General features: G+C 38.6%; 1 protein-coding gene and 1 long non-coding RNA gene across 2 annotated transcripts in view; both read left to right on the top strand.

The window, feature by feature from the left end:
* The window catches only part of LOC308613941, a 269,786-nt gene that overhangs the window by 66,238 nt on the left and 177,324 nt on the right, over window positions 1-26,224 (top strand). The window lies entirely within an intron of this gene.
* LOC308614947 (large ribosomal subunit protein eL21-like) lies at window positions 20,332-20,876 on the top strand. Its single transcript, XM_081229850.1, has one exon. It carries the CDS (start codon window positions 20,370-20,372, stop codon window positions 20,850-20,852), a length of 483 nt encoding a protein of 160 aa, XP_081085976.1. The 5' UTR covers window positions 20,332-20,369; the 3' UTR covers window positions 20,853-20,876.

The raw sequence follows: 26,224 nt of genomic DNA, 5'->3' as shown, positions 1-26,224 counted from the left end.
TTCTAGCCTCAACCTCTTGCTTATAAGTAGTGGTTGCCAAATTGTTAACCCATGCCTCTATGGGAAACAACTTAATCAACTAGAGTACAGTACTTATGTGCAGTTTCTATTGCCTTTAGTCATGCAGACTCTACTCATTTCCATAGTTACAAAGATAAAGACCTTTTCACCCTACCTCCTTCAGTGAGGTTGTTACATATATTTGTAATACAGTTAGATTATTTTGTCACATTCTACAATTCATCCTGGGAACCTCCAACATTCTAAATGTTTTTTTTTAATGTTTATATATTAAGGTTTGCTTCTGTGCTGAAAATTTCTATGAGTTTTGACAAATACATCTTGTCGTGTATCCATAATTACAGTGTCATACAGAACAATTAGACTGCCCTAAAAAAAATCACCTGTGTGCCACTTACTAATACCCCTGCTCTGAACCCCTGTGATCACTGATCTGTTTACCATCTCTATAGTTTTGCATTTTATAGAATATCGTGCAATTGAGATCTTAAAGTATTTAGCCTTTGCAGAGTGGCTTCCTTCACTTAGTAATATATATTTATGTAATCCATGTCTTTCTGTGGCTTGATAGCTCATTCTTTTTAGTGTATGAATAATATTCCATTATATGGATGTGCCATAGTTTATTTATCTATTTTCCTCTAAAGGACATCATGGTTGCATCCAGTTTTGGGCGATTATGAGTAAAGCTTCTGTAAGTGTTTATATGCGGGTTTATGTGTGGACATAGTTTTCAAATCAGTTGGGTAAATATATACAAGTGTGATTGCTGGATTATATGGTAATTCTATGTTTAGCTTTATAAAAGCTGCCAAGTTGTCTTCCAAAATGTCTGTAACTTTTTCATTCCCACTAGCCTTGTAATTTCTGTTGAAAGCAAAAATGTATTGAGTAATAGGAACTGAGGTAAATAGGATTGAGTGTAAGGAGATATATAAATCCATCTAGTAGTTGGACTATGTTTAATATTTGCTGTGGCTATAAATAATAGAGGGTTTAAATTTCTCCATTGTCCTAGTTTTTGTCTCCTTTCTTGACTTTAGGCTTCCCTAAATACTCCTTCCCAGAGGGAGTCTGCAGCTTGCAGCTCTTTAGCTATAATATATCACTATTATATATCAATAGCAGCCTTGTTAATGTGATGGTCAGGTATGGGGGAAGGGAAGTGTTCTATAATCTTGTGAATAAATCTTAGTCTTTTAGAGAGACTGTGTCTCTGGGAAGCAATCTTCACAAGTATTTCTCCATGGTATAGCTTTCTCCTCCTCCCCCATTCACTTCTTTGGCTTCAGCATTCCTATTTCTTTGAAGCCCTGACCCCTGTAGATTTTTCTTTTTAATCTTAGGTGAGACAGGAAGGCTATTGGGGGGATATCCCCCAGCTGAGATAAGGCTCTGGCAAAGTCTTCTGTCTTTGAGAGTAGGCCTTTGTTATGGAGAAGATCTGGGTTTACTACAGAGTGATTACTTTTCTCTAACTCCTGCCAAAGCCAGAGCCATGAACTAGGAGATCTTTTGCTGATTTTCACCATGAGAACTTTGTGAGATTCCTGGAGGTAAAACCCATGAGAGTGTGGGGGCCTTCCTAAGACTGCAGCCCCCGAGAGTTTCTCACTCTCATGTTAGTCCAGACTCAGCCTTCAACAATTCATCAAAATTATCATTTAAGTGTTCTTACTAGTTTATGACTCCATCTGTTCTGTTCCAGGTAAGCAGATCTTGGCTGTGACCCCCTAGACTTGTTTGTCTTTCCAGATTGTGGGTGCTGGTTTGCCTTGTGACCTCATTTCTCTTATGAATCCAAAAGAGTTGTTGATTTTTTATTTGTCCAGCTTTTTCTTATTATAGAGACAGGAGTGACAACATCCAAGATGTTTCCATGTTGGAGCTGAACCTAGAAGTCTTCCATGCCAGGATCTTTACATGCATTATTATATTTAATTTTCTCAAGAAGCCAGTTGAGTACAGACATACCTGGTTTTATTGTTTCACTTTACTGTGCTTCGCAGATACTGAGTTTTTACAAATTGGAGGTTTGTGGCAACACTGCAAGTTTGTTGGCACCATTTTTCCAGTAACATTTGCTCACTTCATATCTCTGTGTCACATTTTGGTAATTCTCACAATGTTTCAAGCTTTTTCATTGTTATATTTGTTGTGGTGACCTGTGATCAGTGATCTTTGATGTACAATTGCAAAAGGATTACAACTTGTAGCAGGCTCAGTGATGGTTAGCATTTTTTAGCAATAAAGTATTTTAAAATTAAGGCATACATTTTTTTAATATAGTGCACACTTAAAAGACTATAGTATAATATAAACATAACTTTTACATGCACTGGGAAACCAAAATATTTGTGTGACTCACTTTATTTCAGTACTTGTTTTATTGCAGTGGTCTGGAACCAAACCTGCAATGTCTCCAAAGTGTTCCTGTAGTTACTATTATTGTCCCCATTTTATATATGAGAAAAATTAATTGACCCATTGAATCTTAAATTTTGTAAATGAGATTAAAAACTAAAATCAAAACGCTATGAATATTAGAGAGGGAAGAAAAAGATAGTTTCTTAGGAAAATGCAACTTCTCACAGTGTTGCCTATATCTGGTTTTACCAAAACTTGTTTGATGGTCACGTTATAGATAATAGCTTCTTTTAAGAATCAGTGTTGAATGATTTAAAAGCACTTTTTTTTTTTTTAAAGCAGAGATTAGTTATAATACTAGGTTATTTTCTGCCTAGGATAAAACTCATATATGTTCAGTTTACATTATAGCTTCATTTTCAGGCTATAATTTCTACTCATGCCTCAAGATTGAGTTATTGGAAAAGCTAGCCTGTGATGAGGTTCTTCTAGTAATTCCGAATAATGAAATACCTTGGAATGGATTCAACAAGTACCAACAATGCCAAATTCAGTAGTTTATTACATTTTAATAAGCTTCAGAATCTTTCTTAACGTACGACAATAGCAATTTTTCTGTATTTGAATATACATTTTTCACTCTATCAGAGGCAACACAAAAGTACATATTCACAGAATAAAATCAAGAAAGTTACATTTCCGTTCATTCCTATATGTAAGTATACAGTAGTTGAAAGATGGATTGAAGAGGTTAAGTGATGTTCTCACAGATTCACTATGATGTGTCAGATAAAAGAGAACCATTAATTGTATATCTTATTTATGGGCAAACAGACGTGGGCCCTATGGATTATCAAATATTGTGTGAAATATAACTAGGCCTATTAATGCATTTTTGATAATCATTCTATTGTTTTTCTGAACCTCAGCAGTAAAATAGTTTGCTTGGCAGTTGCTCAGCGGTTTATTTGCTTTCATGGCATTTGGGGGACTGTTTTCATAATTAATGTTTAAATTATGCTAATGAGTGGTTTGTGCATTCTTTTTAGAGAAGGCCCTTGGTCACATGACACAGAGCCCTGGCAACATGCCAAACCTAGGAAAGTTCATATAATGTCAAAAGCATTGAAGAACCTGGAGGGCAACAGAAAAATACAGGTGTGTTGTTGTGCTGAGGTGATAAAGGTCATGCTTTTTCATGGCCAGTTCTCTGAAGTAACCTGTCAGGCATCAGTTGACCTCTGAATGGGCAGGGATGTGGTCTTTGGGCTAAAGACCCTATTTTCACAGTGGCTTTGTACTCATTAAGTACAGTTTCTGAGGTATGAATTCAGGGAAAACTATACCTTGTAAGTACAAAGTATAGTCACCAAGAAGGGGTTTCTGCTGCTAATATCTGCAGATTGACTGCCTATGTCTAGGGGCATTTTAAACCAAAGAAATAGGAGCACCATTACAGAAAGGGTAAATAGCTTCTGTACCTTAGAAACAAGTAACATGTTCAGAAGTACAAACAGAGGAACCAGAGCAAATAGTGTAGATTACAGTCTTAAAGTAGGGAAACACTTCATGTTCCTTATTGCAGGGACCTTAATCTGAGATTCATGTGGGCATAGGGAGGAAAGGTGAAGTTTTCACAAATTTCTTGAAGTTATTGACAAAATAAGCCATGTACGTCCATTCTGATAGGAGAGATGCCAGAGCTTTCATCACATTCTCCAAGGTAGGTATTCATTAATCAGAAAGTATAAGAAAGATTAATAAACACTGAGTTAGTTACATCTTTGAGTGGATACTAAAAAACTATGTTTATATTGCTTAAACTGAAAGATGGCTGAAATATCGCTTTGGGGGTAGGTAGACTTAGATTTGAACTAGAGCTCTATCACTTCAAATGACTTTGGGTAAATTACAGTTCTTATTTGTAAAACAGGGACATACAATGATACCTGCTTCATTGAGTTATTATATAATTTTCTAATTGAAGAATATAAATGCAATTTTAAAACACCTAGCAGACCGCCGAGTATGTGGTGGGTACTCAATAAATGTTATTTCAAAGGCGGGATTCAAGAGCTGTTATGATATCTATAATTTACTTTAAAATAATTCTGCAAAAAGAAAAAAAAAAGCAACATGTGTGATGTATGTAGGTACTTCTTAGTTTGAGTCACATGCTATGCACTGTCCTAATCAGAAATTCAGTTTTCAGGGGTGACTAGATGATGACCATCTCTCATACAAGGTGTGGCAGGCACACTTAAGACACAGAGAATTTGTTTCTTTGAACTTATGGAGCAAACTGTACAAAATGTTCTATGCCTGCTTGCTAGTAAATGTTTAATAAATGTCAACACATTTGGGAGACTTTGGTCAGAAACGTACCCTTATTGAAGAGGCTATGACTGTAATTATATATAGTAACTATAATTATATACCTAAAAGGTCAAAATACATGTGAGAAAATTAGCTTAGGCCAGTTTGCAAAAAGAGTTGAAGAGTAAAGCCACCAGGCTGAGCAAAGTAGGTTTATGCGTAAGGAGCCCAAGTCCAGGCAGCAATGAAAAGGGAAGGTAAAACAGGCCCACTGGACAGGTGACAACCAGGAGGGCACAACTAACTAAGATCAAAAGAGGTAAAGGCTTCGAATGAAGGCAAAAGGGTCAGGAGGACTGAGAAATCTGAAAAGGCAGGGGAAAGGAAACAGGTAGATAGGCTACAAAACAACTTTGATAATCTAAGGCAGACCTTTGTCTCATCCAGGGACAATTCCTACTAGGGCAATACCCATTTCTGAGCATCTGCAGGTAGAGGTGAGTGAGGTAGATGAGAGAGAAGGGCAGCTGTTGGGAGGTATCTCCCAATACAGGGAGATCCTGACAAGGGCTTCATATTGTACCAATCCCTCTATCTCTTTCTGTTATTCTTTCTATCCTCCTCTATAAGTTACTTGCCTTGAGGATGAGGAGAAACTAGAAGCCTCATACATTGCTGGGGGGAATGTACAATAGTAAACCACTTGGAAAACAGTTTGACCATTTCCTATGAGATTAAAGATGCATTTACCATATGATCCAGCAATCTCACTTCTGGTTATTTATCCAAGAAGAATGAAAGCATACCTTCGTACAAAGACTTGTGTATGAATTGTTCATAGCAGCTTTATACATAATAGTCCCAAGTGGAAAAAATTCAAATAGTCATCAACTGGTAAATGGATGAACAGATTGTGGAACATAATACAATGGAATACTATGAAATGACAAAAATAATAAACTATTGATAATCTAATATATTATTTGCTCCAATATTATAATGTACATTATCAACTTTGTTGCTTTGTGAGCAACAGGGAGTAGGAGAATTCTTATAAGGAATGTAGAGGCACAAAGGGAAAACATACCTGGTAGGGATTTTGGGCACAGAGACAACTCAGTGAAGAAAATAGTTTTAGTTTGGAGGCTACACTGAAGGTTCTCTAAGCAAGTCACAGAGGGTGTCTACTCCATCTATGAAAGGAGTCAATTTTGGACATTCAAATGATATACAAATGAGGCATTTTGGAAACGATGCCCTCAAGAATTGGAAACTAAGCAATATTTATTTCTTTCACTATCTTCATTCCTTTTTAAAAATAACACCTACCTTGTTTCCCCTTTGAAAATAACTTATGCTGTTATTAAGTAATAAAAAAATTTTTATTTGCTATTTCAAATTTTAGCATGACAATGGAATTTCCTTTGAGAACTCTAGTTACTGTGCCTGAAACCAGGAAGAAACAAGGAAAATAAATCCTCTTTGGGGATCTGTAATGGAACCTCTAAAATTGCATGAACCTTTTTGTGCATATAGGAGTCTATTGGAAGAAATAATATACCCAAGACCAAGAACATAGTCCCATGGCATTTGGAAACTGAAATTTATAAGCAGGCTAGTAATCAGTGGAAAGGTTTTTAATTTAGAGTTTAATCAGAGGATGTTTGATTGCCAAGACTTTAAAGGAAAGCAATTTGTTTCTGTAGGTATAGGCCTTTATGTCAATAAATGATTATTATGTATCTCAATAATCTCCAGGAGAACTAGCAGAAGAGTTTTCTTTAACAATAACTACTGATGAAGTTTCTCCACAAACTTGTGTTCTCCTAGTGAGAGTTAACTGTAAATGCATTGTCTCCCTGAATTCCCCCCTTTCTGAAGGGTGGGAAGGGGTGGCACAGGATTGCGAAAGGGAAGTATCTCTAGCAATGGAATTAGAAGCTTTTAATATAGTACAAAAGAGAAAAAATGAGTAAACTGTACCTTCTTATAGGTACAAGTCTCTGCCCCATCCTCTGGAATAGATTGTACAGAGCCTTTGGATAACTACTAGTCAATTTTAAATCAATGTCTTTCATATGATGAATTCAGAGAAACTGGTATAATACTTGATGTTTTGCTTTCCCACCTGCCCTCCTAATGTCAGTGCTATGAGGCAAAATGGGTGTAGAGGAACAGAAATCAGGCACTGGAAGCAAAGAGCCAGGCACGCTTGGGCTCTCAGAGGACATTAGGAATACACTAGGTAAAGTTATTGAGGCAACTGTCTCTATGACAACTAGTGCTTTCTTAAGAGAATAAAGACAAGCCACAAACTGGGAGAAAATTATTTGCAAAATACATATCTAATAAAGGACTTATATCTGAAATATATGAAGAACTCTTAAAACTCAACAATAAGAAAACAATCCATTTTTTTAAAATGGGTAAAAGAGGTGAATAGTACCGCACCAAAGAAGATACAGAGATGGAAAAAATAAGCCTATGAAAGATGCTCAAGATTATATGTCTTTAGGGAATTTAAATTAAAACACCAATGAGATACACTACCAGATACACTACTAAAATAGCTAAAATACAAAACACTGACAATATCAAATGCTGACAAGGATGTGGAGCAACATGAACTCTCATTCATTGCTGGTGGGAATGCAGAATGGTAGAGCCACTTTGGAAGACAGCTTGGCAGTTTATTACAAACATAAGCTTACCATATAATCCAGCAACCGTGCTCCTGTGCATTTACCCAAATGAGTTGAAAACTTATGTCCACACGAAAACTTGCACATTAATATTTACAGCAGCTTGGGCTTCCCTGGTGGCGCAGTGGTTGAGAGTCTGCCAGCCGCTGCAGGGGACACGGGTTCCTGCCCCGGTCCGGGAAGATCCCACATGCCGTGGAGCGGCTGGGCCCGTGAGCCATGGTCACTGAGCCTGTGCGTCCAGAGCCTGTGCTCCACAACAGGAGAGGCCACAACAGTGAGAGGCCCTCATACCGCAAAATATATATATATATATATATATATATATATATATATATATATATATATATATATATATATATATATATATATATATATATTTATAGCAACTTTATCCATTATTGCAAAAAATTGGAAACTACCAAGATGTCCTTCAGTAGGTGAATGGATAAACTATGAAACATATATACAATGGATCATTATTCATTAAAATAAAATAAACATACATTTTATATTTAAGTATAAATATTACAATACAGTACATTACAATAGCAATGAAAGAAATGAGCTATAAAGAGTGGAAAATACATGGATGAATCTTTAATGCATATTGCTAAGTGAAAGAAGCCAATCTAAAAAGGATACCTACTATATGATTCCAACTTCATGACATTCTGGAAAAGGTAAAACTAGAGAGACAGCAAAAAGATCAATGGTTGCCAGGACTTCAGGGGAAGGGTAGGGGGATGAATAGGTGAAGCACAGAGAATTTTTAGGGTGGCAAAACTATTCTGTATGATACAGTAATGGTGCATACATGACTTTATGCATTTGTCAAAACCTGTACATTGTGCAACACAAAGAGCAAACCCTAATGTAAACTATGGACTTCAATTAATAATAACGTATTGGTATTGGCTCATCAATTATAACAAATGTACCACATTAATGCAAGGTGTGTGTGAAGGGACCAAGGGGTATATGGGAACTCTCTGTACCTTCTACATGATTTTTCTGTAAAGCTAAAGCTGCTCTAAAAAGTCTATTAAAACAAAAAACAATAACAAAACTATGCTTTCTTGAAATTATTGGCCTCTAGGACCATTAATTTCCCTAACCAAGTAGGGAAAAACCTCTAAGCTTCCCTCCTTGATTTTTAGAGGTTATAACATGTGCTGACATTTATTATTCATTCAACAACTACTTACTGAGAGCCAATAGTGCCAAGTCTCTACTGTTCTAGATTCTGGAGATACAGCAGTAGACAAAATGGATCAAGTATCTACCCCCATGGAGCTTGCACTTTGTGGCGGATGACAAATACATTAAAAAATCATTAGAATAATTTCAGATCATGATAATCAATGTGAAGGAAATTTTAAAATAAAGCATGGTAGTGGAATAGAGAGTGATATGGGTAGGAGTTGGGGAATCAGCTTTAGTTAGGGTGGTCCTGGGTGGCCTCTCTGAGAAGGTGTCTTTTAAACTGAGCCTTGAGTGTTGAGAAAGAGGCTGCATGGGGAAAGGTATACTAGGTAAGAGAAACAATAAGTTTAAACGACTGAAGCTTCAAAAAGACAATTGGTGTCACCAAGTATGGAGAATAAAGTAGTGAGTGGAGGAAGATGAGGTTGGAGCAATGGGCTGGTGATGGGTCCTACTGCTGCCTGTTTCCTTTTATTCAGGGAAGCTTCCAGAAGAGAGGTTGTCCCAAGTTCTTTCCAATGATTTTTGGAAGTCAATATATGTATACCACTGGACAGACCTTCACTGTCCATTGTATTTATGCAACTGATACCTACTGCATGGCTGCAGAACTAATGCAATAAGAAATTTCTGTATGAGCCAAGAACGTTTCTTAACCATCACAGACTTATACACAAATCTATCTCTGCCATAAGAAATTTCTGTATGTGCCAAGAAACAGCAACTGCCATCAATAACACCACCCTGTGCTGTGCCTAATATTCTATAACTAAGTGTTCTGTTTATAATCATGAAATGTTTCAAACATGATGACAATAACGAAGCAGATATCAAAATGCTCATAGCCCAGATTTAATAGAAGTTAACAATTTGCCATTTTGCTTCAGAACTTTCTTTGTTTTTGCTTGTTTTTAAAGAAGATGTTATAGAATACAGTTAAAGCCCACTCTCCCATCCTTCCCCCCCTTCTCTCTTGGGGTAGTTACTCTGACGTTCATACCATTTCCAGACATATTTTAAACATTTTCTATAAATGTATTTTTGTCCACAAATAATACATAGTATTGCTTCATGTATTTTTAAAATTTGTATAAACAGTATCATACTTCATATATATTTTGTAACTTGCTATTTTCCCCAAAAGTTGTTCGAGATATATCTAGATTGATTTAAGTAAATAAGATTAATTATTTTAAATCATGAATGTTGGTGTATGGTGCTCCATAGCGAGAATAAACCACAGTTTATTTATCCGTTCCCCTCATGATAGGCAGTTTAACTACTTGACATCGTGCCACAATGAAAATTTCTGTCCATTTGTCAGTCTTGCCGTGTGATAAAGATTCTCTAAGGCATGCACCCAGATATGGACTTGCTGGATCATAAGGTATGTGCAGGTTCAATTTTATTAGGTGGAGCAAAAACTGCTAGTTGCCAACCCTAAAACTCATTCTTCCTTGATTTTCAGTTAGATACATGGTTGTCTGTAAGAAACATTTCCTACCCTTCCTTGCTGCTAAGTCTGACTATTTAACTAAATGTTGGCTAATGATATGTAAGTGGAAATGTTGTATGACAGTTTTCAGTATACGACCTTAAAAGGTAGCTGCCATATACCCATTGACATTTCCTTTGCTTTGTTCCCTTCCTTGTTTCTGGTATCAGAATTACAGATATGTTGACTTAAGGTCTAGGGGCCATTTTGGACTAAGAGCATAAGGGCCCTGCTGTAAGGAAGTCAGAACCAGGAGGAACCTGGGTAACTTCCTGGAGCTGCCTTACCAGCAACAGACTTTATTCCCTGAGACTTTATTGGAGAAATATGAACTTATTTCTTGTATAAGCCTTTGTTATTTTAGACTTTCTGTCACAGCCAGCCAGATATAATTCCAACGAATGCAGTAATACTCCAAGTTAGTTCTCAGTGGTTGTATTGTTTAATACCCGCACAAGCGACAAATGAGCATGTAATTATCATATGTTATTTTATAATTGTTCAAAGCATTTTATAACTATGTCTCATTTTTATCCTTACATACCACGTGAGAAAGAAGAACAAGTACCTTAAGATCTCCACTCAATAGTTCAGAGGGGTGAAACTGAGGGAAGTTCAGTGACTTGACCAATGTCTCATAATTTAGTGTCTGGTGATAGGTAAGGGTATCAAGGATAAATATGGTGTCTTACAGAGAAATGCTGTGCTCCTGTGGGGCTATGTAAAGGGACATTCTCTTGAGTATGATCTAGTTGCCCTGACAAACCTTACCTGTTCTACTCCCAATAATTCATAGAACATTGTGATAAAATCTATCATGAGCTGTCCTACTGCTAAATAGGAACATATTGAATTGTATGCTATAATGCCCACTTTGGACATTGGATTGGACTGGAGAGAGTCATGGCGACTCATGTAGCTAACTGGGTTACAGAGAAGGGGAGGGAAAGTGTACATTCATCAGAGGGCACCAGCCAATTGCTTGGTGTCTTGGCACTGCTTGCCAGACAATTTGCTGACTGATCATTGGCATTGAATCTGAAAAAGTCACTGATCTCCATGCACAGCTGGAGGGCACTGGGCTAAAGAACATAACTTGAAAGGGATGAAGAAAATGAGACCTAATCCTATTTTGAATATAATTTCCTTCTTTCCTCTCTTCCTTCCTTCCTTCTTCCCTTCCTTCCTTCCTTCCTTCCATGCTACTGTGAGTGTGACTTAGAAAGAAAATGGTGTGGTGTCAGAACTATTCAGCCTGCTAGGTACAGTGGGAGGGGCTGTGCTGAAGGAGTGCCAGAGGACAGAGATAAGTTTCCTAGGAAATGTCCAGAAGTGGCTGTTGACCGGAACTTGAAATGGCCTGAAGATGTGCTTCTGGCTACTGTGCCCCTAAAAGGACTTTGTAAGCACATTAGAGGGCACACTTGTGTCAGGGGGCACTTTGGGGTTTGGTTGATGTCTGTCTGAGGGACCATGAGTTTCCATCTCCTGCCAAGAAGATGTTTGCCACCATCACCTTCTTTGTCACCGCTTATGTCAGAGTGAAAAGGGCCTTTGAGTAGAGAAGCATGTTTGGTACAAATATGTGAGAAGAAGAGACTCTGGAGAAAGAAGAGAGACAGACATTATGTACACTTTGGCCGCTTATAAACTGAACCCTAGATCAGGTAACTTTAAATATACTCTCTTTGAAAACTTCCCCTGTACCAAATGTGTTTTCAGCTATTATGGGAATTAAACTGCCCAATTTTAAACCTATTTTCAACGCCAGTAAAAATTATAAATAGAGAAGAATAACCTATAAAACAAGCTCACTGTGCTGCAAGATACAATCCAGTTCATATATGCCCAATAAATGCCAGCAAATTTTCCAAACCAGAATTTAGCTATCTGCTTGATGTGGGAGGTCAACATACATGCTTAATAAAAATTTAAAATCCAAGCCTCAGGGCTCAACAAATTTACTTCCTGCCTACTGAAATTCTCACTGAAAATAACATAGTGTATGGAAAATGGAAAGTCTAAAGAAATGGAATTTCTACTGAAATTAGATAGACAGCTCTAATCCATTTAATCAACCGACATGAGACACTTGGCTCTGGTTGAACCATAAAGGCTCTGTTTTTTATCTCATTCTGCAGCCTCCTACTGATCGGAAGCCACGTAGAATGCCACGTGGACTGTGTTTTGAGAGGATCATTATGCAGTGAGAAAATATACTGGATAGAGATTTTGGACACCTAATTTCCACTTCTGGTATTTCCTCTAAGTAGTTCTGAAGCCATGGATGATTTTCAGCCTCAGTCTCCTTTATTATAAAATAGGGGAATGGAAGATACTCCCTAATATCTAGTCCAGCTTTAGTGGTCTACTATTATCTCAGCGTTCACTCCACTGATTGAGATTGCTTCTGATAAGAATATGATACAACAACATGGTGGAAACTTTCAGCATTTAACCATATCTGGTTCTCCTCTCCTTCCTGGATCCATTACAGTTAGGTAGGGACATGTGACTCTTTCTGATCAATGGACTCTAGATAGAACGTCTCTCTGGAGTAAAGAATAGAAGAGCAATGTGAGTTCTTCATTGTCTCTACTCCCCTGACATAGCAGCCTTGCAAGCTAAATGTTGAGATAGCAGAGACACAAGATGGAAATGATCAGATCACTGATACTTGGAAGAGAGCTGCCCTGGAGAGCCATTGAACTTGCAAAGAACTTGGGAGAGTAAGAAATACATTTGAGTAAGTGAGATTTTGAGGTCTTTAACTGCAATGTTATCTGTTCTGTAGACAAGAACATATCATTGCCTCAGACCCAGGTGGCTCAACCAGGGGACCCATTTATACTCATGCAGAAAATGAATAATTATTCACAGGCAAAGTCACACAATACATGACAAAGAGAGTACATGTCCTTGTCTATACCATTGAAAGAAGGCACAGAAAGAGCATACAACAATCACTCGAAAAAGACTTGTTTAATGAAAGAACAACATGAAGTTCCCCCTCCTGTGTGTTTGATGGGAAAAGGGAATGTGTGGGAGGATAAACTCATTGAGAACATCTTTGTATCCTGAGCACTGTAGCACATGGTAGTGCTAAAGAAGTGTGGTTGAATTCAGATGAATTGAGTGAACACTTAGTATGGTGGAGAAATGGCTGACTTTAAAACTGACAATATAGAAAAAGATATTGGTCCCATTCCTTAGTCATAGCCTACACTTTAAAAATAGAAAATATCTAAATCTATACATGTATATGATTGTCATTCACACATTCATTTATTCAGGAAATATTCATTGAGTGTGCCTGAATTGCTCACAGCACTATGTTAAATATTGGTGATATAGAAGTGGATGAATCCTCATGGAGTTTACATTCTGGGGGCATTGGGGCTGAATGATATCATGGACAGAGGAGTGATAGACACTAAATATTGTTTAAATAAAATTGTTTTAAGTATTACCATGGAGAATCAGAGGATGCCTTGAGAGTATACCACTGGGGGACCCAATCTAGGCTGGTGGTCAGGGAAGGCTTCCAGTTTTTTTTTTTTGTTGTTGTTGTTGTTGTTGTTGTTGTATGTGGGCCTCTCACTGTTGTGGCCTCTCCCATTGCGGAGCACAGGCTCCGGACGCGCAGGCTCAGCGGCCATGGCTCACGGGCCCAGCCGCTCCGCGGCATGTGGGATTTTCCCGGACCGGGGCACGAACCCGTGTCCCCTGCATCGGCAGGCGGACTCTCAACCACTGCGCCGCCAGGGAAGCCCTAGGCTTCCAGTTTTAATCCAAGTCATGATCCTTACTCTGATAATTCGGTACCTGAAAGACTTGGCTGAATTTTTCAGCACACATGTGGAATCTTGCGACTGTGGCTTTACTTACAGCCACAGTGGTTGCCAACTGAAACCAAGGCAGATGTTTTTCCAGCATTTGACTTGCTTTCACTTGGCTTGAATTTCAGTGCGGCAACATTAGTCGAGCGCCCTGTTGCAGGACTCTGGTCTTAGGAAGTGGAGAAAAGTGAGGAAGGGATTCTATCTTTTATCTGCACCAAGATTTACGTGTGGTTTTGCCACTCTGTAACCTGGAGTACCTCCTTATGAAAGAGAGACTATTTTACAGATGAGGAAGCTGAGCATGGAAGGGTAAGCAACTTGCTCAAAGTCACACAGTTAATAAATGCCAGAGCAAGAATTTGAACTCAATCAATCTGGCTCTAGAATGAAGGCATTTAACCTCTGATTTACACTGTATTGCCTCTGTCAGTGCTGGGCTAAATAAGAGCAGAGTCATCTTACTAGGGGATAAAGTTCTGAGCTCATTATGTAGCTTAAAATCACTGCTAGCAAAATTACCCTGAAGATTCCTAAGGAAGTCTCTTGATAAATCCAATGTGGTATTTTTTTCTGACAGCTTGGGACAGATTGTTGCTTGCTTGGTTGAATACCTGATAAAGTAATTGATGCATGTTTGGGGACCATATTGATAGAAATGTCCACATGTATAGACACTAGAATCACCTGCAGTTGGTGAAATGGTCACTTTGAGAGGTGCAGTGTTGCTGAGCCTGACTGACGACACATGCCCTTTTCTAAAGAATCGCTTACACTGTTTATAGTTTTTCTCTCTGTTTTGTTTCCATTTTCTAAGCCTACATAATTGAATCATAGCAGGCTAAGTACACTTTGGATACAACACTACTGTATGTTGATTTGTTACATTTCTTAAGTAATTTTATAGACAATATTTTTTTCTCTCTTCCTCCCAATTTTCCCAATTTCCTAATAGAAATTGTAGGAAACTTGGGAAGGGAGAAAGGAATATTCTTTAAATGAAGTAGGACTCAAATCATAACACTTAGGTTAGTATTTCTGAGAGGATGATTGGGACATGGGATTTTAAAAATAATTTTTTATTGGATATAGTTGATTTACAATGTTGTGTTAGTTTTGGGTGTACAGCAAAGTGAATCAGTTATACATATACATATATCCACTCTTTTTTAGATTATTTTCCCATATAGGTCATTACAGGGTATTGAGTAGAGCTCCCTGTGCTATATGGTAGGTCCTTATTAGTTATCTATTTTATATAAAGTAGTGGGGCATTGCATTTTTTAAGCAAGCTTCCAAAGTGATTCTTATGCAGCCTAAAGTTTGAAAGTCTTCTATGATTCTATCCTATCTTAGTGAAAGAATCACAGTGGGTCATTCCATCCACTGGGTTAACAGTGGAATCTGCCTTTCATTTTAGCATTTCCTGCAGTTCTATGTTCTGGTGTTACATCTGTGACCCTTAGTGCTTGTTTGCTGATTGTCAGATCTAATGGATCTCAGTGGACTAAGTAGGTCACTCATCTAGTGCCAGAGAGAATTTCATCAAGTTGAGTTCATGCTACACTTACAACAAGGAGCTTGAGTACCCAAATATCACTCTAAGCAAGATTCGTGTCTGTTAACTCTACCTGTATTAATCAGGATTCATAGCTGCAAGCATCAGAAATGGCTGTCTATATTGAGCCAGAAGGGAATTTCCTGATTACCTGGAAATCTCTGGGACTACTAAATCAGTGGGGACCTGGAGGATCAGGTGGAAAAACAGGCAAGAAGAGAGGAATTCTGGAGGACTGGGAACCAAGAACTGAAGCACAGATTCTGAAGCAGGAAGAGGCTGATGTTTCTCATTGCACCCCATTAAATTCACCTCCCAGAAAAGCGTGTCTAATCTGCTGAGCGTGAGTCAGGTGTGTCTCCTTGATGATGCTGAGGCAGGGAAGGGGATTGTCTGGACACCATAGCTCCTATAGAAGGCAGTGGGCACCAACTCGTAACACAAATGCACACAAGGGAAGGGGCTGCTTTCCAAAGGGAGGCTCAAGTGGGATTGGAGGCTGGGTGGAAAAAAAGACAAAAGCATATACTCCCATGCCTACCTGGGAGGCAGCCTCCTCCTTGCAGGTGACCACACATCTTATTCTAGTTTTGGCACCACAATCTAAGCTCTTCTTCTCATCTGTGTTTAAAAAATAGTTTATAGGGAATATTGCTATGACAAATATATAGCCTCTTAACACAAAGAAAAATACATCCACAAATGTACTTTCTCTCTTTTTCTGCATATCAGCCAGGTGCTTTTATACGCTATGGAAAATAATAAAGAAACTAACTAAGGAAGTTGAAACTGTCAGAAGTATGGAATGGCTTAAAGAAAGTATATTTTGTTTGTTTGTTTGTTTTCTCTACTAATTAACTTCTAGATGCCCGAGGTCACTTATCATTCATTCATTCATTTGGTGTGTCTTAAGATCACGTTTTTGTTGAAGATGCCCTGCTGACTTGGACCAGCAGCTATTACATGCGGTTCTCTTATTTATCACTCCTTTCCTGGATGGCTATGCCTGAGCTCTAGGTTTTGCTTAAGTTTGACTTATCTATCTCTACCAGCCTGTAAAATCTCACTTAATTGTTCATTTTTAACTTTGGAAAAACTATCTGAATCATTCTACTGGGATTTACTCCACCAAATAATGTCCTTTGGTAGAGAAGTGTATTTATATTGCTGTTGTTAATTTCTTCTAACTGTAGGAACCAACTTGACATGGCCAAAGGGGCTGGCTGACAGGAGACAGGAAGGAAATATATCCTTATAGATAGGTAAACACTGAGAGAGAAAGCAGTCAGAAATGTGCCAATATTTATGAAGATATGCACTAAAATGTTCCTGTAATTCTGACTCAGATCCATTATGGAAAAAATAGAGTGTACATTATAAATAAAATACCAACTATTATTTGGGGGTTAAAAATTGATAATCAGCTTACAGTGTTTGAAAGAAAAAAATTATACAGTTATGACAAAGGAAACCGAGGCAGCAGGAAAGTTTTTGATTTGGAGCTGATAGCATAGTAGGTAGCAGCTCTACTAAAGCAGAGACAGAGTTGGTAAAAGAAATCCATGCAGCATTCTAATGGTAGACCCTTAAGTAAACACTTGCAGCCATCACTGAATATGAAGTACAACATACCACCTTTTGAACTTCATTACCACTTACTCTCCTAAATTGAAGGCATATTTGAAATGCAAAGCAATTTACCCTGTACATAAAGGATTACTGTCTTGCTCGAACTATAGGTGCCAAAAATATTGACACATGACCCAATCAATGCAAACAACCTATTACTTACTTTCTGATTGACATGTAACCCTTTTGCTTAGTTAAAAATTTCTGTCCAAATCATTCTAACAGTTATCCTCCTGACTCCTCACGAATGAGAGGAAGGGTAGTCACAATTCCATTTTTACTTTTCCAAGTCAAATTTTTAGCAAATTTATTATAGATTCAAAAAATAATTGCTATTTTCTTTCTATCTCTTCTCGGGGGGGTGGGGGTGGGGAAGAACCTTCAAGGCCTGCCATGACTTCCTCTCATGGTGTAGCTGGGAAATGTACAACTCAGAGCTGCTAATGCATGGAATAAATGGACAGCCTTGCTAACTCCTATTATCATCATTGTGTCTAGAGTCTATGTCAGTTCGAAACTAAAATGTCCTCCTTTTCATTGACAGTGCTTTAAATATCCCAACAGTATCTGCATTTATATAATGCCCATCTGCACAATATCAAATCATCTTGACAAATGTTCCCTATTTCTATCTTTGTGTGTGTGTGGCTAAGAAAACTGCGAGGTTAAACAAGAACTTTTGGGGGTTGTATACACATCTGAAACTTGCAGTCTTCACTGATAGTAAAAGGATCATGTAACTTGGAGAAAACATGGGCAAAAATGAATTCAAGTAGATCAGAAATAATTAGTCAGACCCATTTTATTTTCTACCACACTATTTTACATCATTTATATTAAATGCAAGAGACTGGAAAAAATTGACTTCTATTTAATGAGATTTGATTTATTCAACCTGTGTTATTACTGAAAATAGGATACCTTGTTAGTTGGAAAATACACTTAAAAATGCATTGTTTTGAATAAACTATCAGGTTGATGAGTATATAATGATAATATTGATATTACTTTACATTTACACAGAATGTTGGCAGTTTACAAAGTGCATTCATATGCATGCCTTTGCTCGATCCTCATAATTCTCCAGGTATTATTGTTCATATTTTATAGATAGGATCTGAAAACTCAGAGAAGGTTAAGTGATAGCTAATAAGTGAAAAGCAAGGCCTCAGTCTCTGGTTTTCTGCCTCTAAACCCTTTTCAGTAGTCACTTTTGCCAAAAATAACCAAACAGAAAGATGGACATTATTATTTTTTTGCCTGCACTGTTTCAATGGCCTCTTATCCACTATCTCTGGCATCATCTTCATACTGCTCTTGATCTTCCCAGAAGCAATTCAAATCAGCATTCTCTCCTAACCGACTCCTCTTGGAGCTCCTTCGCCTAGAAGTTAAATTTTGAACTCTTACTTTGTCATCCAGTGTCCTTCACAATCAGAGTTACATTTGGCCTCAGCCTCATGTTTTAGTCCCTTGTCCCCACCACATGGCCTATGTTCCATCCATAGCAACCTCGAGATTTCCTCAATGTGGTGTGTTCTTTCACAGCTAGTGTTTTCTTATTGTTGTTTTGTTTTGTTTTTTGTTTATTTTTTAACATCTTTATTGGAGTATAATTGCTTTACAATGGTGTGTTAGTTACTGCTTTATAACAAAGTGAATCAGTTATACATATACATATGTTCCCATATCTCTTCCCTCTTGCATCTCCCTCCCTCCCACCTTCCCTATCCCACCCCTCTAGGTGGTCACAAACCACCAAGCTGATCTCCCTGTGCTATGCGGCTGCTTCCCACTAGCTATCTATTTTACGTTTGGTAGTGTATATATGTCCATACCACTCTCTCACTTTGTCACAGCTTACCCTTCCCCCTCCCCATATCCTCAAGTCCATCCTCTAGTAGGTCTGTGTCTTTATTCCTGTCTTACCCCTAGGTTCTTCATGATATTTTTTTTCTTAAATTCCATATATATGTGTTAGCATACAGTATTTGTTTTTCTCTTTCTGGCTTACTTCACTCTGTACGACAGACTCTAGGTCCATCCACCTCACTACAACTAACTGAATTTCATTTCTTTTTAAGGCTGAGTAATATTCCATTGTATATATGTGCCACATCTTCTTTATCCATTCATCTGTTGCTTCCACGTCCTGGCTATTGTAAATAGAGCTGCAATGACATTTTGGTACATGACTCTTTTTGAATTATGGTTTTCTCAGGGTATATGCCCAGTAGTGGGATTGCTGGGTCATATGGTAGTTCTATTTGTAGTTTTTTAAGGAACCTGCATACTGTTCTCCATAGTGGCTGTATCAATTTACATTCCCACCAGCAGTACAAGAGTGTTCACTCTTCTCCACACCCTCTCCAACATTTATTGTTTCTAGATTATTTGAAGATGGCCATTCTGACCAGTGTGAGATGATATCTCATTGTAGTTTTGATTTTCATTTCTCTAATGATTAATGATGTTGAGCATTCTTTCATGTTTTTGTTGGCAATCTGTATATCTTCCTTGGAGAAATGTCTATTCAGGACTTCTGCCCATTTTTGGATTGGACTGTTTGTTTTTTTGCTATTGAGCTGCATGAGCCGCTTGTAAATTTTGAAGGTTAATCCTTTGTCAGTTGCTTCATTTGCAAATATTTTCTCCTATTCTCAGGGTTGTCTTTTGGTCTTGTTTATGGTTTCCTTTGCTGTGCAAAAGCTTTGAAGTTTCATTAGGTCCTATTTGTTTATTTTTGTTTTTATTTCCATTTCTCTAGGAGGTGGGTCAAAAAGGATCTTTCTGTGATTTATGTCATAGAGTGTTCTGCCTATGTTTTCCTCTAATAGTTTGATAGTATCTGGCCTTACATTTAGGTCTTTAATCCATTTTGAGCTTATTTATGTGTATGGTGTTAGGGAGTGATCTAATCTCATACTTTTACATGTACCTGTCCAGTTTTACAAGCACCACTTATTGAAGAGGCTGTCTTTCTCCACTGGATATTCTTGCCTCTTTTATCAAAGATAAGGTAACCATATGTGTGTAGGTTTATCTCTGGGCTTTCTATCCTGTTCCATTGATCTATCTTTCTTTTTTTGTGCCAGTACCATACTGTCTTGATTACTGTAGCTTTGTAATATAGTCTGAAGTCAGGGAGCCTGATTCCTCCAGCTCCATTTTTCATTCTCAAGATTGCTTTGGGCTTCTTTTCGGCCGGAACCACCATCTTCCAGTAATTCGCCAAAATGACCAACACAAAGGGAAAGAGGAGGGGCACCCGCTACATGTTCTCTAGGCCTTTTAGAAAACATGGAGTTGTTCCTTTGGCCACATACATGCGAATCTACAAGAAAGGTGATATTGTAGATATCAAGGGAATGGGCACTGTTCAAAAAGGAATGCCCCACAAATGTTACCATGGCAAAACTGAGAGAGTCTACAATGTTACCCAGCATGCTGTTGGCATCATTGTAAACAAACAAGTTAAGGGCAAGATTCTTGCCAAGAGAATTAATGTGCGTATCGAGCATATTAAGCACTCTAAGAGCCAGGATAGCTTCCTGAAACAGGTGAAGGAAAATGATCAGAAAAAGAAGGAAACCAAAGAGAAAGGTACTTGGGTTCAACTGAAGCGCCAGCCTGCTCTACCCAGAGAAGCACACTTAGTGAGAACCAATGGAAAGGAGCCTGAACTGTTGGAGCCCATTCCCTATGAATTCATGGCATGATGGGTGTAAAGAAAATAAAAGACCTGGCCTGTATAAATGTTTCTCTTAATTGAGTAGAAGCGTGTGACCCCCTTACCCAAACAAATATTTAAAGCACATTTTAATTGTGTCTGAATTCAGTGGGTGACATCTTTTTACTTTTCAAATTTAGTGGTTTTTGTTCCTGAAAGATGTGAGGTAGTTGGTTGTGCAGTATACTCCATTGGTTAATAAACTGCTAGATATTACTTACAAAAAAAAAAAAAAGATTGCTTTGGCTACTCGGGGTCTTTTATGTTTCCATACAAATTGTGAAATTTTTTGTTCTAGTTCTGTGAAAAATGCCAGTGGTAGTTTGATAGGGATTGCATTGAATCTGTAGATTGCTTTGGGTAGTAGAGTCATTTTCACAATATTGATTCTTCCAATCCAGGAGCATGGTATATCTCTCCATCTATTTGTATCATCTTTAATTTCTTTCATCAGTGTCTTATAATTTTCTGCATACAGGTCTTTTGTCTCCTTAGGTAGGTTTATTCCTAGATATTTTATTCTTTTTGTTGCAATGGTAAACGGGAGTGTTTTCTTGATTTTGCTTTCAGACTTTTCATCATTAGTGTATAGGAATGCCAGAGATTTCTGTGCATTAATTTTGTATCCTGCTATTTTACCAAATTCATTGATTAGCTCTAGTAGTTTTCTGGTAGCATCTTTAGGATTCTCTATGTATAGTATCATGTCATCTGCAAACAGTGACAGCTTTACTTCTTCTTTTCCGATTTGGATTCCTTTTCTTTCTTTTTCTTCTCTGATTGCTGTGGCTAAAACTTCCAAAACTACGTTGAATTATAGTGGTCAGAGTGGGCAACCTTGTCTTGTTCCTGATCTTAGTGGAAATGCTTTCAGTTTTTCACCATTGAGGATGATGTTGGCTGTGGGTTTGTCATATATGGCCTTTATTATGTTGAGGAAAGTTCCCTCTATGCCTACTTTCTGCAGGGTTTTTATCATAAATGGGTGTTGAATTTTGTTGAAAGCTTTCTCTGCATCTATTGAGATGATCATATGGTTTTTCTCCTCCAATTTGATAATATGCTGTATCACGTTGATTGATTTGCATATATTGAAGAATCCTTGCATTCCTGGAATAAACCCCACTTGATCATGGTGTATGATCCTTTTAATGTGCTGTTGGATTCTGTTTGCTAGTATTTTGTTGAGGATTTTTGCATCTATGTTCATCAGTGATATTGGCCTGTAGTTTTCTTTCTTTGTGACATCCTTGTCTGGTTTTGGTATCACGGTGATGGTGGCCTTGTAGAATGAGTTTGGGAGTGTTCCTCCCTCTGCTATATTTTGGAAGAGTTTGAGAAGGATAGGTGTTATCTCTTCTCTAAATGTTTGATAGAATTCGCCTGTGAAGCCCTCTGGTCCTGGGCTTTTGTCTGTTGGAAAATTTTTAATCACAGTCTCAATTTCAGTGCTTGTGATTGGTCTGTTCATATTTTCTATTTCTTCCTGATTCAGTCTTGGCAGGTTGTGCATTTCTAAGAATATGTCCATTTCTTCCAGGTTGTCCATTTTATTGGCATAGAGTTGCTTGTAGTAATGTCTCATGATCTTTTGTATTTCTGCAGTGTCAGTTGTTACTTCTCCTTTTTCATTTCTAATTCTATTGATTTGAGTCTTCTCCCTTTTTTTCTTGATGAGTCTGGCTAATGGTTTATCAATTTTGTTTATCTTGCCAAAGAACCAGCTTTTAGTTTTATTGTTCTTTGCTATCGTGTCCTTCCTTTCTTTTTCATTTATTTCTGATCCAACCTTTATGATTTCTTTCCTTCTGCTAACTTTGGGGGTTTTTTTGTTCTTCTTTCTCTAATTGCTTTAGGTGCAAGGTTAGGTCGTTTATTTGAGATGTTTCCTGTTTTTTAAGGTAGGATTGTCTTGCTATAAACTTCCCTCTTAGAACTGCTTTTGCTGCATCCCATAGGTTTTGGGTCGTCGTGTCTCCATTGTCATTTGTTTCTAGGTATTTTTTGATTTCCTGTTTGATTTCTTCAGTGATCATTTTGTTATTAAGTAGTGTATTGTTTAGCCTCCATGTGTTTGTATTTTTTACAGCTCTTTTCCTGTAATTGATATCTAGTCTCATAGCATTGTGGTCAGAAAAGATACTTGATACAATTTCAGTTTTCTTAAATTTACCAAGACTTGGTTTGTGACCCAAGATACAATCTATCTTGGAGAATGTTCCATGAGCACTTGAGAAGAAAGTGTAATCTGTTGTTTTTGGATGGAATGTCCTATAAATATCAATTTAGTCCATCTTGTTTAATGTATCATTTAAAGCTTGTGTTTCTTTCTTTATTTTCATTTTGGATGATCTGTCCATTCGTGAAAGTGGGGTGTTAAATTCCCCTGCTATGAATGTGTTACTGTCGATTTCCCCTTTTATGGCTGTTAGTATTTACCTTAGGTATTGAGGTGCTCCTATGTTGGGTGCATAAATATTTACAATTCTTCTTGGATCGATTCCTTGATCATTATGTAGTGTCCTTCTTTGTCTCTTGTAGTAGTCTTTATTTTAAAGTCTCTTTTGTCTGATATGAGAATTGCTACTCCAGCTTTCTTTTGATTTCCATTTGCATGGAATATATTTTTCCATCCCCTCACTTTCAGTCTGAATGTGTCCCTAGGTCTGAAGTGGGTCTCTTGTAGACAGCATATATACGGGTCTTGTTTTTGTATCCATTCAGTCAGTCTGTGTCTTTTGGTGGGAGCATTTAATCCATTTACATTTAAGGTAATTACCGATATGTATGTTCCTATTCCCATTTTCTTAATTGTTTTGCGTTTGTTATTGTAGGTCTTTTCCTTCTGTCTCTTGCCTAGAGAAGTTCCTTTAGCATTTGTTGTAAAGCTGGTTTGGTGGTGCTGAACTTTCTCAGCTTTTGCTTGTCTGTAAACGTTTTAATTTCTCCATCAAATCTGAATGAGATCCTTGCTGGGTAGGGTAATCTTGGTTGTAGGTTTTTCTCCTTCATCACTTTAAATATGTCCTGCCACTCCCTTCTGGCTTGCAAAGTTTCTGCTGAAAGTTCAGCTGTTAACCTTATGGGGATTCCCTTGTGTTTTTGTTGTTTTTCCCTTGCTGCTTTTAATATGTTTTCTTTGTATTTAATTTTTGATAGTTTGATTAATATGTGTCTTGGCATGTTTGTCCTTGGATTTATCCTGTATGGGACTCTCTGTGCTTCCTGGACTTGATTAACTATTTCCTTTCCCATATTAGGGAAGTTTTCAACTATAATCTCTTCAAATATTTTCTGAGTCCCTTCCTTTTTCTCTTCTTCTTCTGGGACCCCTATAATTTGAATGTTGGTGCGTTTAATATTGTGCCAGAGGTCTCTGAGACTGTCCTCAGTTCTTTTCATTCTTTTTTCTTTATTCTGCTCTGCAGTAGTTATTTCCACTACTTTATCTTCCAGGTCACTTATCCGTTCATTTTGCTTATCTTACTGTGTTTGGGGTCTCCTTTCTGCAGGCTGCAGGTTTGTAGTTCCCGTTGTTTTTGGTGTCTGTCCCCAGTTGCTAACGTTGGTTCAGTGGCTTGTGTAGGCTTCCTGGTGGAGGGGATGCATGCCTGTGTTCTGGTGGATGAGGTTGTATCTTGTCTGTCTGGTGGTCAGGTCCACGTCTGTTGGTGTGTTTTGGGGTGTCTGTGGACTTATTATGATTTTATTGCAGTCTCTCTGCTAATGGGTGGGGTTATGTTCCTGTCTTGCTGGTTGTTTGGCATAGGATGTCCAGCACTGTAGCCTGCTGGTCGTTGAGTGAAGCTGGGTCTTGGTGTTGAGATGGAGATATGTGAGAGATTTTCACTGTTTGATATTACGTGGAGCTGGGAGGTCTCTTGTGGACCAGTGTCCTGAAGTTGGCTCTCCCGCCTCAGAGGCACAGCACTGACTTCTGGCTGGAGCACCAAGAGTCTTTCATCCACACGGCTCAGAATAAAAGAGAGAAAAAGTAGAAAAAAAGAAAGAGGATAAAATAAAATAAAGTTATTAAAATAGAAAAGAAAAAATAATTATTAAGAAAAAAATTTTAAGTAAAAGAAAAAAAAGAAACTGACAGACAGAACCCTAGGACAAATGGTGAAAGCAAAGCTATACAGACAAAATCTCACACAGAAGCATACACATACACACTCACAAAAAGAGGAAAAGGGGAAAAAATAATATATCTTGCTCTCAAAGTCCACCTCCTCAATTTGGGATGATTCGTTGTCTATTCAGGTATTCCACAGATTCAGGGTACATCAGGTTGACTGTGGAACTTTAATCCACTGCTCCTGAGGCTGCTGGGAGAAATTTCCTTTTCTCTTGTTTGTTCCCACAGCTCTGGGGGCTCAGCTTTGGATTTGGCCCCGCCTCTGCATGTAGGTCGCCTGAGGGTGTCTGTTCTTCACTCAGACAGGACGGGGTTAAAGGAGCAGCTGATTCAGGGGCTCTGGCTTACTCAGGTGGGGGGCAGGGAATGGTATGGATGCGGGGTGAGCCTGTGGCGGCAGAGGCCAGCATGACGTTGCACCAGCCTGAGGCACACCGTGCGTTCTCCCGGGGAAGTTATCCCTGGATCACGGGATCCTGGCAGTGGCGGGCTGCACAGTTTCCCTGGAGGCGAGGTGTGGAGAGTGACCTGTGCTCCCACACAGGTTTCTTGGTGGCAGCAGCAACAGCCTTAGCATCTCATGTCTGCCTCTGGGGTCTGTGCTGTTAGCCACGGCTGGTGCCCGTCTCTGGAGCTCCTTTAAGCAGCGCTCTTAATCCCCTCTCCTCGCGCACCACAAATCAAAGAGGGAAGAAAAAGTCTCTTGCCTCTTCGGCAGCTCCAGACTTTTTCCCAGTCTCCCTCCTGTCTAGCCGTGGTGCACTAACCCCCTGCAAGTTGTGTTCACGCTACCAGTCCTCTCCCTGTGATGGGACCAAAGCCCGAACCTCAGCTCCCAGCCCCGCCAGCCCCGGTGGGTGAGCAGACAAGCCTCTCGGGCTGGTGAGTGCTGGTTGGCACCGATCCTCTGTGCAGGAATCTCTCTGCTTTGCCCTCCGCACCCCTGTTGCTGTGCTCTCCTTCGTGGCTCCAAAGCTTCCCCCCTCCGCCACCCGCAGTCTCCGCCCGTGAAGGGGCTTCTAGTGTGTGGAAACCTTTCCTCCTTCACGGCTCCCTTCCACTGGTGCAGGTCCCATCCCTATTCTTTTGTCTCTGTTTATTCTTTTTTCTTTTGCCCTACCCTGCAGGTACGTGGGGACTTTCTTGCCTTTTGGGAGGTCTGAGGTCTTCTGCCAGCGTTCAGTGGGTGTTCTATAGGAGCAGTTCCACGTGTAGATGTATTT

Source organism: Mesoplodon bidens (genome assembly GCF_964165515.1).
Source record: "Mesoplodon bidens genome assembly, chromosome: 3".
Taxonomy (NCBI): domain Eukaryota; kingdom Metazoa; phylum Chordata; class Mammalia; order Artiodactyla; family Ziphiidae; genus Mesoplodon; species Mesoplodon bidens.
The sequence above is the reverse complement of the archived record's forward strand: the minus strand, read 5'-3'. Positions and strand labels throughout refer to the sequence as shown.